The sequence below is a fragment of the Cynoglossus semilaevis genome, chromosome 7, assembly GCF_000523025.1.
Source record: "Cynoglossus semilaevis isolate Cse_v1.0 chromosome 7, Cse_v1.0, whole genome shotgun sequence".
Taxonomy (NCBI): domain Eukaryota; kingdom Metazoa; phylum Chordata; class Actinopteri; order Pleuronectiformes; family Cynoglossidae; genus Cynoglossus; species Cynoglossus semilaevis.
Genome location: NC_024313.1, coordinates 8,313,612 through 8,327,724, shown reverse-complemented (window position 1 = coordinate 8,327,724; position 14,113 = coordinate 8,313,612). Strand labels below are relative to the sequence as shown.

The 14,113-nt window shown below is 42.0% G+C and overlaps 1 protein-coding gene across 6 annotated transcripts in view; it reads right to left on the bottom strand.

Moving 5' to 3' along the window:
• The window catches only part of klhl29 (kelch like family member 29), a 178,016-nt gene that overhangs the window by 37,440 nt on the left and 126,463 nt on the right, over positions 1-14,113 (bottom strand). For all 6 annotated transcript variants that reach the window (XM_017033616.2, XM_008313210.3, XM_025056609.1 and 3 more), the window contains one exon: positions 7,010-7,208. In XM_017033616.2, coding sequence (XP_016889105.1) covers positions 7,010-7,208 — 199 coding nt within the window. The remainder of the gene's footprint in view (positions 1-7,009; positions 7,209-14,113) is intronic.

The following is a 14,113-nucleotide window of genomic DNA, read 5'->3' as shown; positions in this document are numbered from 1 at the left end:
TCTTTAAAACGTTGACTGGATTAGTGACCGGGATCCAACCTGCTATTAACATCCGTCATAAGTGACGCCGTCACGTCTGAGCTCTGAAGGAGGATTTTTATTGTAGTCAGCGCTGAAACATTACAAAATAATTTCTCATTGTTGAAACCGAAAAGTTAAATTTGTGATTATGGCACAGGCATCGTGCAGAGTGGACACTATGTAAGTGGTCACAGACACATCTGAATGCCAGGTGTGGACAGCAGTACTTAGCACTGCTCACCTGTGACCAGATCCTGTAGGACAGGTGTTAATACCTGGTCTGAGGTGGCAGCAGAAGCAGTGGGTAGAAAAGCTGGCAAGGAACGCAATCAGAAGATTTTTCACGTTCATCTCGGGAGGTGTGAATCACGCTCTGGCAGTGACTGCGGCTGTGGTTGTGAGCTGCAGCCGCTCTCCAAGGAGACGCTGACCATTGGATGTGTGAACGTGTAGATGAATGTAGTGCCTAAGGGTTTGGGGCCTTGGGGAACTGCCTGGTTTTATTATCTCCACACAGTGGATACAAGCTGGGCCATTGTGTGGGCTGATATAATGAAAACCAGCCATTTTAAACTGCTCCACCACCAGCCCACACTTTTATTTGGCTTGTCCTGAGCAGCAGGAAGTGAAAATGGTCAGTAACAGTTTGTATCAACATTCTAGAATATTTCAGGGAACGAGAAATATTCTTTCTGCTGCTGCCCACGCAATGATTCTCAATGAATGTTGCCGTGATGAAAAGATAGGATGCTCATCCAATGACGGTTTGTTCTTCTTATCAAGTGCCAGATGAAGAAATGAGTTCAAAATGTCAAAGATAGCGAGATGAAACATATAGATTACCCACAAATAAACAATCAGAAAGAATAGTTATACCGGAATAAATAAGCCAGCGTAACCTGATCAGAGTAAAAATTCACTGTTGTAGATATATCAATCTTAAGACGCAAACTTTAGCAATTAATGCTAATAATTATGAACAATTAGCCATAGGGGAGGTTTTTACTGTCCCACAACTGGACGCTAAAAAATGGAGGTGGACTTTTCCTTTCTAAAATTGCAAAACTTGTTTGGATAAACTGATGAATTAACTACCTCAGTATTCACACTCCACCACCGTCGTAGTCCCTGTCCTTTTTTGGAAGGAGAAAACTCATCTGGGTAAACAAAGATCTTAGAAAACGACGGTCTATTTATAGCCACAATATGCAGAATTTTTATCTTAAAATAACAGCCTTAAAAATAATTCTGATTGCACACAGAAAGGCTCCTCCTTCAAGACCACTTATCTTGTTGGTGAGTGGGCATGTCCTCGTGAGAAGTATGTTACTGGATGACATTCACAATCAGGGAGAAAAAAAAGAGAAAAGCCCAAGAGTACGTCAGTCATTAAGACACTGATGCTAATATGCTATTAATTACATTTATACCCAGCTCTTTACACTACAGTGTCATTTATTCTTCTTCACCAATGCACAGGATCCTAAGATGATACAGTTTTTCCTTTTCATGAACCTGAATGTACAGCTTTGGTGCTTCATTTACTGCTGAAAAAGGCGGCGTTAACATGTGGTCACATTTAACACTAACCCAGTAATGCACTTACCACAGATTACTGTATCATTACTTGATTAGAACAGGTTGGGAGCACATGGTTGGTAACTACCCCGAGAACCACTACAGATTAATGAGACCGAGAGCAAAGTTTCCCACTGAGACTCCTGCAGAAACTCCTTACGTACAGATCCCAGAGAAACGGTGGATCAAATGTACTGCATCATCAAAATACTCTTTTTAAAATAAATCAAATAATTGCTTTTACATTCAAAGTGTACATAGAAAATAATTATTATTTGTCATTGTACATTTTTATGTATGTGTAACATATACGGTATTCTGGTTGATATTCTTTTTATTTTAATAGGACTAGTAGTTTTAATTAAGACACACATTTTCATGTAGCGGTAGCTCGGTAAAAAGTTATTTCAATCACATTCAGGGTGAGTATTTTGGTATTTCTGTCACAGTGGGGAAAATTAACTGACTGTAATTGTATTTCCTTTTATTCAATCAGAATGTTAATCACAGTTTTAAATAAGATTCTGTGGAGTTTTCAAGCAATAGCTGAGAATGTGGGGGCTGACAGAAGTCCTATCTACATGAAGGGGGCGCTGCAGAAAAACTATAGCAACCACTCCCGAACCTTAGCCTGATTAAATTACAAGTGTTTTTTTTATTATCAACACAAAGGTCTTAGTAACGAAAGGGTTAAGGTTCTCGTTAGGCTGTGCAAATAAAAGACCGCCATTGCAGTACTAGCAGTACTTTCTGCAAGAGTACCGAAAAAAAAAAAAAAAAGAAATAGCTGCAAAAACCCCAAGCACGTGTGTGGTAATGTGTGAGAACAAGCGAGACAGAAACAGTACGAGTCGAGCCGTACCCCTGTGTCTCCAAGTCATTACAGCTCATTTGCCTGAGTGCCATTCCACTTGCCTGGGCTGAGTTAACAGTTTGCCCCTGTGCTCTCCGTCGTCCTCCGAGTGGAGCACAGTGACACTTGTGGACGGCTGGGAAAGGGAACATAATGTATGGGCTTCCCTCCGCACACACAGGTCCAGTTACTCATCATTTATGCCCAGGAAAAACATCTGTGCTTGAAAATAGTTCCAAAACTGCAAACATGAATGTCAACAACAGCTGATGTCACGTCGTCATCTTAACACAATCATATCAATCTTTGGAAGGCCCTGATCACTAGCTGCACTTCCTTGCTCTTATTAATCAATTAGCATCTCATGGATACACAGACCCATAACGAAGCACTTAGATTGTATTTACCTAAGACTTTTGTTGTTACCAACTGTGTCAGCAGAAAACTGAGGAAACGCACAGCGCTGCAAGGTTAAAATGTTAAAAATAGATTTAAAAAAAATACTGCTTTTTTCACTGACACACACAAACATACTGTACTTATATAATTTTTTTTTTTCAACTTCATGGTTAGAAATCACAGATAAATGGCTTCACTGAATTCTTATGTTTTCCCCTTAATTAGCCATCTAATAAAATAAACGTGCACACCATCCAGACTGTAAAATCCAGCTGAATGTAAAATAAATGAAAAGTGAAAAGCGAGACATTCCTGGTTAGCAGGGACGGGCCCAAAAATAAAGTTTATGTCACAGCGGTTAGACTTTATGATGATTCTCTTGTCATAATCTGGAGAGAGGGGAGGGGGGAAATGTGAACCAAATGGTCCATTAACTACACCAGCAAACAATGCACACTGACACATCAGGACCTGACGGAGAGACTGACGTAAAGAAAAACATATCATCAACAAATATTGGGCAATTAAGAGAAGAAAGGAAGGACAATGAGGCAGCACAGCAGGACCCCAAATCCTGCTCAAATGAGACAATTAATGGCTGCGTGGTGGAAGAGAAAGCCTCAACTGCGGCGACACTTTCCGCAGCTTACGGTTAATGAAGCGACGACTCATTAAATGTCAATCTTTTGTCGGACTTGAAACTTTTTACGATATCGCAGTTTGCAGATGGCAGATTGCACATACTGTATATAGGTCATTAATATTCATGTCAGCAGCTTTCCTGACATCCTTGACATCACTCATGAGCTTAAAATGCTTAAACTTTTATCATCATAATTAATAGATAAGAGCAGGCGGCGGCAAAGACTTCCACGATAACAAAAGGACATGTAAGGATATTTAATCCACGCGTAACGTGAAAGGTGTCATTAAATGGGAGGAATCTGTAGAGATGAATTACAACGTCAATAAAGTTGTTTTTATTAAAACGGATTGGCAATATTTTTTATAACCGCAATATGTTTGGACTTTGAAATTACATTTTTTTAGGGGAATTATTTGTCAATGTGACGCAGCACACAACGAAATGTGACCTCTGCTTTATACCCACCACCAAAGTCAGCAGGGGGCAGTGTGTGGGGATGGTGCCATGCCCAGAGGACCTCAGTGGTAACTTCGCAGCTGGTGGATTCAAACCTGAAACCTTCCAGACCCAAGTATGCTTTCATAACCACCAAGCCGCCAACGCCCATTGTGGTGTGTGTGTACGTTAAGATACGACCTTCATACAGTAACGTCACAGTCCATTTCCATAAACGACAGCTATGTTCAGACATCAGAAAACACAACAGAAATATTGCCTACAAACAACGTGGCACTCAGACTGTGGCAATTAGTGGAACTTCTTAAAGTGGATTGTTCTGCCAACAGCATTGCGAAGAAGTAAACAATATTTTTCTTCAATAACATCGCTGATTCAACTTCATCCAATATTATACTGCAGCCAAAAGCCAGCCATTTGTGGGTAAACAGAGCTCGTTGAAATGCTTGGCTCTCTCAGAACAACCACAAACAAAACAAAAAACTTAAAAATAAATGACCTCACAAATAAAACCCAGTCATAAAAAACCAAACTGTGCATTTTCCTACACTGTAAAGTTGCAGAAATAATGAAGCAGACCTTGGTGCTGATACACCAAGTAGCTACGCGGGTATTAATTGGTGCATGTTTATAAATGATAAGGGAACACCTGCACCATTAGTTTGGCTCCTATCATTGAAATTCAACATTCCAAACTAAAAATATAAGAATGTTAATTAAAGACGTGTCTCACAGGAATAAACTGAATTCATATGCGTAAAAAAAAAAAAAAAAACAACCCTGTGATCACGGGGAAACCGTCGGAATGTCTGAAGCACTCATGCATGGGTCCACACATACACACACTGGGAGTAGCGAGCGCACGCAAACACACTATGCCAAACTGGCATATGCACGCGACACACAGGTTCACAGATTGACTGCGCTCAGCAAGAAGCGCTTCACGGAAGGCAGTTTTCTTTTCTTTTTTCCGCCTGACAGACTTATCAACTCGGCTCAGGTGGTGCCCCATCTGCTCGGCCATGTTTAAAATACACACACCCACACAATCGCTGCGTACACAAGGAGGCACACGCTCAGAGAAATAAAAAAATAAAAAAATAAAAAATAAACTCAATCAATGTCTGCCCTTCAAACTTCCCTCCTGATCCCTGTGGCTCCTTCTGTCCCCTCGCTCTTCCTGACTCTTCTTCTCTTATTTTCTCTCATGCTTTCACGTCCCATTGTCTCAGGCTCTGCCCTCCACTCCTCATCTTATCTTTCCCTCACCAACATCCACATGCCAGGCTCTTATGTAGTTCCTCAGACCCTGCTCCCTGCTGGGTCCTGTCCATAGCAGCAGATGTTTCAGAAACACACGCATAAACGCATACAACTCTGACACACATATGTATGTTCAGGCAAAAAAAAAAAAATAGTAGGAGTTACAGTAGCTGCAGAAACTGTAGCTGCAGAAACATATAAACTGTTTTTTTTTTCTAATTTACGTAGCAACAAAGGACAATTACATTTTAACATGACACAGTTGGGGGTGTACAGTACTGCAGGACAGCAGGCTCTGCAGGAGGAGGAGTTTAAGTTTGGATTAATTTATTGTGGATACTCATATGTATTTTATTATATATATTTATAAAATATACAATGCTAAATGACTCCCTTGTTTGAAAAAAAAATGTATAGCAGAATTATATTAATTATTATATATATATTATATTTAAAAAATAATCAATAGGTGTTTGCAAATGGAGGTAGAAGGAAATACTCTATGTGTTCTGTCTCATAAACACAAAAACATTCTATTCTAATATGCAGAAGAAAAAAATCACACCATAAAAACACATTTGCCCATCATTACTAAAACTTCTCTTCCGGGCAGTTACAAAAACTTGATCAACAAAACTTTGTCAGGAGTTTCCTTCTCCCTGAGCCTCTGGGCTGTAAAGCATCATAACTGTATTCATCCCAGTAGCATTTATGCATTTATATAATTATGTTGTACGTAACCAAGGAGATGCCGTGAATCAATACGGCTCCGACTGCATAATCGAGCTACGGGCCGTATGTGATACGCATATACTAATCACTGTCAAATGGGCAAAAATGGCTCCGAGACACTTGCGAAGACAAAGTGAAATCACTGAACTGAGGATGAGTAATGGAATGATGCCGCGCTGGTAATGCTGTGTGCGACGCTACTCTAAATGTCTTTTGTTAACAGGCGAACGGTTCTTTACAAACACTCCTGCTGCTGAATTATAGGCAACTGAAAATGCATAAAAAAAATATCGACCCAGCACCAAACTGCCAGTGTTTGTGTACTGACGGACAAACACGACAACTGGACAATGGATTTGTTGGTAAACTGACCTGGGCACAAAACGCAATTTGTATGGCAATTAACTAAATCCCGCCATGCAGAAAATGACTTCTGCTGAGTGGTAAGGTGTGGGGCGTGAGGCTCGTAACATCATGCACACAGTATAATTAGGCAGCCCTTTAGGCAGGAAAAGAGCAGGATCCTGGCCGACCGGAGGGAAAAATGTAACGGCCAAAAGCAATTTGCAGGCGCCTTCCAATTTCCATGAATGATCTTTTGATTTTAACGATACAAACAAACATGTTCTTCAGTGACATGGACAGTGGCGGCAGTGGGACAGGGAATGGTCGGCTGTTTGTTTTAGAAGCGAGAGCCGGCTGTGCCTGACTGGAGTTACGGTGTTGTTAGGAGATGTTAACATTTTTCAAGCCACCGTGTTTGGCAAAATATCAGTGTTTCATGGTCACCTCAATGAGACTATTTGTGTAATGGTGGAAAGAAGAAATGGTCATCTGGCAACGTTGCCCATCACTTATTCAAATGTGGGCAATTCCCTTTAAGAAAGGAGTTGAAAGTGTAATGAAAGCACTAAATGCCATGCCAGAAGCTCCTTGTGGAAACAAGACCTCTGTGTCACCTTTTTGTGTAGAATATAAATGGATAACGTGGTTGTAGGTCAGCTGGACCTGTAGAGGGCAGCGCGCGAGTCGGCCTGAAACTATATCATGTGTGTGTTTACCTGCAGAGAGTCTCGGCCGAGTCCTCGGCGTCTGCATCTCTTGTCTTGCGTGCGGCAGCATGTGGTAGCGCTTGGCTTCGTTGACCAGATCACGACACGCCTCGGACGATTTGATCAGCTCGTCGTTGTCCACCACGTTCAGGAGGTAGGACGGGTGGATGAAGGGAAGACGCACCACAGCCAGCAGCTCCGACATGTGCTGAGGAGACAGGCAGGGAGGGCGCGTGTTAAAATGAGCCAGCATAGAAATATGTGTCTGACCTTTTTCTGACCCACACTTCGTCCTCACTCCTACGGGTTGAAATTTGTCGCATTTCTCCTTTAAGCTTCAGCTCCTCAACCTGGATGTGTTAATACCTTCATTTCTACACTCCAATAAAGGGTGGAAAAAAAAGTGTCCTTGCAAAGACAGACAATTTAAATATTACATTTTTAAAAAACAGCCTAATCTTCTTAATTACCCTGGAACATTTCATGTCTTCAAGTCAGATAATTATGTTATTCAATGTTGAATAAGGATCCAGAAATAGCATTTGGGAAAAGTTGGGATCAAGATTTAATCAGCATCTCATTTTGAGTTGTGGATTTTTTCTTTTTTTTTTCTTTAATGCTGCTTGAGATAAAGTGAGGCAGCGGGGAATATGTTTCCACTTTCACCTTCTGTTGCTGAATATTATTGACAGTGAGTGCTCTTCAGCAACTAAATTAAACCCACTCCTGTATAAAATATCCCAAAGCAAGTTGCTACAGCAACAACGGCTACATTTCTTTGCATAAAGTTGAATTAAAATATTACATAGTCAAGGATACTTAATCCTTAAATGACTGACATATGAGTGTCTGTCTGTGGGCCCTGTGTGTCTGTGGGCCCTGTCTGTCTGTGGGCGCCATCTGGGTGTGCTCACATTTTCATTCATACGTGCCTATCTTGTATAGGTTTTTTTTTTTTTCAGACATAGTACAGGCTGTTACCATGGCAACCTTGTCTATACCTTCCACTGCTATATATGTGTGTGTGTGTACATATAAATGCATTTGTGTGGATCTCCTTTGGAGTCTCGCCCACAATGACAGTAAATACTGTAAACAAGAATGGATGAAGCGACAGTGCTCAATGGAAAGAGACCCCATCGACCTTTTGGTTTAAAATGATGCGACTAAGACGCATGAGCAGCAACAACAGACCCCGAGAGACTGTGGTTTGGAGGAGAATAAATATTAGGTTGACATTTACTGGAGCATCTTCCTCTCATGGAGGTGGATTTTTTATTTTTAAAAAGTAACATATGTTCCGGCATTTGTTCCAACATTCTGCTTGAATCAGAACAGAAAGGAGGTAAAAAGACAGTGTGGACACTTACAGGAAGTGGCAAGGATTCCTCCTTGACAGGAGGGGATGAGGAAAAGAGGGAAGAGGAGAGGAGACAAGAAAACGAAGCAGAATAGGGTAGAACATCTTGTCTTTTCTAGTAGGGAAGACGAGATAAGTGAACTGATGTCAGCCGCAGCAGAGATGGAAGAGACGATGTGACGCTTCTATGCCAGTCAGAGAAATCTCCCGATGACATTTTCTCTCTGTGATCGAGCGGGGAGTCAAAGTGCCTACCTCTTTCAAAAACACACGCACACACACACACAGCTTAGCCAACAGTTTATCAAACAAACAGCTCGATATCCACATCAGCACCCATGGCAGTGCCCAGCCCCGCTGCTCAAACACAGCAGGAAGGTGAAGTTAAAGCAGGCTACTTAACATACAGAAATCTTCCTCTTCCTCAGGTGAGAGTCACATGGTCCGGATAAACCACTGCCTCCAATTAAATTGCCCCCAGGTGAGATTTCTGCCTTAGCATCACCTTCCTCTCCCTTTGCTCTCTCGACCTCACCCATAAACAGATTGTGACATGTTTTTCATGCCAGTAATTTAAGGTGAACAAATTTCACCACAGAGTAAATCCATTTTATTTTTTCATAATTTGAAAAAAAAAACCCTCCTGTTTTTAAATTGAATTTCAACCCAATTCCAGGTCACGCAGTTCTTACAGTACGTGCGCATCAGCAGGTCATGTGAAATAGGTCTACGACTGACCGTTCTGACCCTCAGAGCTATATTAAAACTGCACATGGGGCAGTTTTCAGCCAGGTGGTGAGATTAGCACCAGGGTGGAAATAAATGAGCTCAAATGTCTGAGGGTGTGAGGTGAAAACCTGCTCCTTGAACAACAGACCGAAGAATGAGGGAGCTCCAGGCAGATTTGAGACTTTTGTCTTTGGTATTTTGCCAAAATACCCAGAAAATCTGCTGGAAAATGCCTTAATAAATAAGCGTATGACCACTGCAACATCCGCTCTGCTGTCTTTGACCTTCAACCCAAACAACCGTATATAAAAATGAGTAATTCTTACTGTCAGAAGACAGGACCACAGTTCTCTTCTCAACTGGAAGGTCTGTGCTTTAACCTTGGACTCCAATGGTCTCCAAAGGTTTATTTTGTGGTTGATATTTGGGAAACAGTCTGCATACTACACACGGGCAGCATCCTTTTCTGTCCGGCCCTAACTGCCCCTCACAGGGGTCCCACGTCAGCTGCTAATTAACCTCTATTAACCTGACGACCATGCATATTTGTTGGCACAATAGAAAACAAGCTGCGCCCCACATGGACACTGCGGTTACTGCCTCTTGCCTAACAGTGAGTAGGTCACTGGTTTGTTTGTCTGTAAAGTTGTCATATGTTTCCTAAATGTGTGTGTTTTTCTGGTGTCTCTGGTATTTAGGACCGACCACACACCTGCAGATCCTTTGACACTAAATTTACTGTAGGTGTGAATCTGAGTGTGAATGAGCGTTACCTCTGCTGTATGTGTTTGGCCAGGTGTAGCTGACCGTTTAACAGTTGCCCCATGGGGCTACAGTGCCACCAAAAGTCTGAGCAGGATAAAGTGGTGATGGATTACATCATCAGTGAGGTCACAGAGCTGCCTACTCTTCCTATTTATATCTCACTGCCATTTATGACAAATGTTTGGGCTTTTAATGTAGTGAGAGCTAACCACTTAGCATCGGTCCAAATGATTTGACTCAACTTCTTTCTGCGTTGCGTGCGGGTTCTTTGTTGCTCGCTAGTTTCTGGAATATGTGAAATCATTTGTGGAGGAGCTGGAGTCAAGATGTGGGAGAGACCTTAGGAGACTTGGGCATGTCTACATTACATACCACGTTACCAGAGTCCCCCTCCCTCTATTCATCCTTTTATTCTACTCAACTGCTGCCATGAATAAAGTGTTTTGCTGCAGGATACGCTGCAAGTCCCTTTTAGGAATCAAAGAGCAGACGATCTGAGCAGAACCAGTCTGCAGGTCTAAAGTTTAAGGCATGACAGTCACACTGTGGTGTGAGGATTCCGCACATGTCTTCAACTTAGCATTTAAACCTAGGCCATCAGTGAATGTGCACATGCATGTCAATGCTCGGTTACACACGCACGGGCAAACCAACGTCAGTTTTCTTTACCTTTAGCAGATGCGGTTGGAGGGGGAAAAAAGCCGAACAGTGACATCTGTAAAAGTTGGCTCCACACAAACACACATCTGTTGTAGCCTGTCTTCACTTGCCAAACATCTCTGAAATGGCAGTAAAACTCTCCCAAAGAAGGAGCATCTGTTCTCTGCATAAAGGTATGAACTGCTACCACTTACAGTAAATGTGCCCCAGAACACACCCCCACACAGACATCACCACATGAGAGTGAGGACAGAGACAGATGGACGTCCTGCAGCAGTCAGGTCCGTAGTGTGACTACGTTGTTTGTCTACAACATCGGTGTTTAGGGTCGCTGACAGTATGTTCAGTCGTGAGGCAGACTCTTCTGTGTAAAAAAAAAAACTTGAACATTAACGCTGGTTTCATGATGTGGCATCAATACGTTCAAGTGTCCAATTCTCATTTTGTAAAAAAAAAAAATATTTCTTACTAAATCACAAATCCAAATCTAAAACCTTTCTCTCCCACCTCCTCTTTCTGTCTCTCTTTCCGCCTCCGTTACTTCTCCATGCTCTTCCTCCCACACATGCATATATCGGTATGGAAATGAGAAAGAGTTGCACACTTAGTTCTAATGTTTAAATTCAAACTAACCTGCACCAAAAAATGTCCCTGCTTCGTGTCACTTTCTGACTATAATTAAGCAGCAATAATATACTCAAGAATTTTTTTTAAGGATTACAAGAGGCAAAAATAGTTGGTTGCAATTTTTTTTAAAGATTACAAGAGGCAAAAATAGTTGGTTGTCAACTTGAAATCCAACAAACAATCCTGATGCTTTTTTTGTTTTTTTTTAATTATAGGTAAGAAGACTTTATGAGTGTCTTTGTTTTTTAATTTTATTTTTGAGCACTAAGGACCTGTCACTGAGCCACTTGTGGATGTTGAGCGATCGATGCAGACGTCACTGATGGCAGCACCTTATCTAATCACAAGCTTTTATGCAAATTGTGTTCATGTGCGGTTCATCCCACCACTCAGCAGTGAGGTCACAAACACTGCACGAGTGGGCAGTTTAATTCATGTTATGCGTTTTAGCCGCTGCAATTACCATGTTGACTTGTTTTAAAATCTCCTGCTACTGAGTAAACACACCCATCATCTCCGAGAGGGAAATTTCATATTTCACCGGTGCATTCGCTTATTAATGGTAACAGCAACGTACGTGCTAATCGCAAAGCTTTGTAGATCTTTGTCTGAGTACGAAAAGTCACAGAAGCCAAACGTTTCTCTTCTCGCTGATATACGTTTTGTTCTTTTCTGCTTTGATCTTATCAAGAGCTTAAAGCACCGGGGAACTGATTTTAACCTTGAAGCACCAAACTCCAAGCATCCCATCATCCTGGGAGTGGGGTGCAGGTAAACACTGATACAAGTCAGCAAATACATTCAATTCACCTGTGAAGATGTTAAAGGAGACACGCTTGCTTTCCTGGACTGTGCTGTGCACATCAAGGAACACAGAAGCCTCGACACCGTCTACAGGAAACCAACTCCCACAGACCAGTGTCTCGTCTTTGACTCTCTAGTTCACCCCATGGACAAGATATCACACCGCGGACAGAGCAAGGTTGTCTATGGCGTACAGTGTAGTGAGGACTGCGGTGACCTGTTCATCAAACAGCCACTGTACAAACACGTGCAACACACAGCCAACTTGTCAGGCTGGCACTCAGCGGTTCATCTACATCTCAAGGACAAAGGACGCTCTATTGGGGCTGCCAGAGAAGACAGATGGTTTGAGAGAGGAGTGAAAGAAACCATCGATGTCAACCTGGAGAAACCATAAGTCAACAGAGGAGGAGGCTCCAGACACTGCTGAGTGTTGTTCTGAGTCTCTGATTCTGATTGTTCTATTCAAATTATTCTTTAGCCTGATTGGAATCTCTCATCTAAAAACTCTAAGGTCAGACTGGAGGCAGATAATTCTTTTTCCCCAGACAGAACTGATCTTTATACAGGCCGACACCTTCCTCAGGTGTTAAGTCAGGTACGGTAAATATTGATATAGTCAAAGGAATAAAAAGCTTTTATCACTGTCTCTGGGAGCACGGTGTGTGAAGAGTGCAGAAAAAGGTGCAGACCCAAGAACACAATCTGACCCACAACAGGTGAATGTCCAGGCTTGAATATATATTATTTGCAAAGCAGAAGTAAAAAAGCAACACATTGTGCATATAAAACACCACGTATGAGTATGCGATTACATAAATGTAGGGTTTTATTGTTCAATGTGTTAAGTGATGTGCTCTAAAAGTTAAAGTTTGATTTTGTACACAAATTTGTGTACTGAGGTAAAGAAATATATCCGCCAGAGTAAGTGATGCATCTGCACTTAGCCGATGAGGGCAAGTGGAATACATCAGACGAGATTTCTCTCCCTCTCTAACAAGCTCTCAGGAAGCCACTCTTTCATGCACAGGCATGCAAAGTGAATTTAGACGTTGTCCCTCGAGACGTATGGTGTGACCTGTCATTTTCATCTTCTTATCCGAACCTTTTGCATACAATTTTTTTTTTACATCTAATGGCTTCAAATCATTAAAGCTATTCTCTGCACAGACACACTAAGTCTGGCAGGTGTTTAAAAATAGTGTATTTTTCACGTTTCTGAATAGAGAACTAACACGACACCATATGGAAAACTTTACAAAGAAATAACAGGAAGGTTCTTGGACCTGTTTCTACCCGCGCACACTCTTCCTACTTTTTCATTATTTTTTTGGACAAGCTGATTTTACTAGCACTCCATATGTTCACCCACTTGTATTTTGATATGCAACTCCAAAAAACACCTTGTGCCTTCACCTCCCTAATGAGTTCCCCCTTGCCAACTGACCCAGCGAGCAGACGCACTGGGTCAAAATACTCATTGCCAGTGGAAGCAGATGCCCTGCAGCCTCCGTCACATTATATTTACTGCTAAACAAATGCACACGTACAAGCAAGCGCACGGCCAGGACGAGCGGGCGCTGGAATGGAGTGAGGGATCTGAATGATTAACTACTCCTTTTAACTAATACAAATGACAAATGTCCACTGTTCAACTCTGATTTCCAGCGCTGTCAGTAAAAAAGGAACTCCATTTCCTCCATGGTTGTTTGGGTGTGCATATGAGCAGCTGACCTCAGATAAATCACACATGAACAGTAAGAAACTATTAGCTTCTCTTTGACCTTGCTTTCTAGAAAATAATATGGACTGAACATTCCTTTAAAATGTACGAGAAAAGCACACAGACACACTAGTGTTTGTTGGACAAGAACGTTTAGCCTCACGCTGCTAACAAACCAAATCAGCCATAATGACCGCAGCCCTGTATCTCTGTCTGCAGGTTTCAGTGTGAAAATACAACGCCCATGCCTTTCGTTTCCGCCAACACATTATGTATGAGTATAATACGTAGCAAACGGCACGTCATTTCAGTTCAAGTGATGCCTTGCCGAACATGTTTGTGTGTTTTCTGCGTCTGCGTGACGTGGGTGACTAGCAGCCAGAGGGACGGGGCTGGGGTGGGGGGGCGGGGGGGGGCGGAGGGCTGCCAGTACAGCTGCAGATGG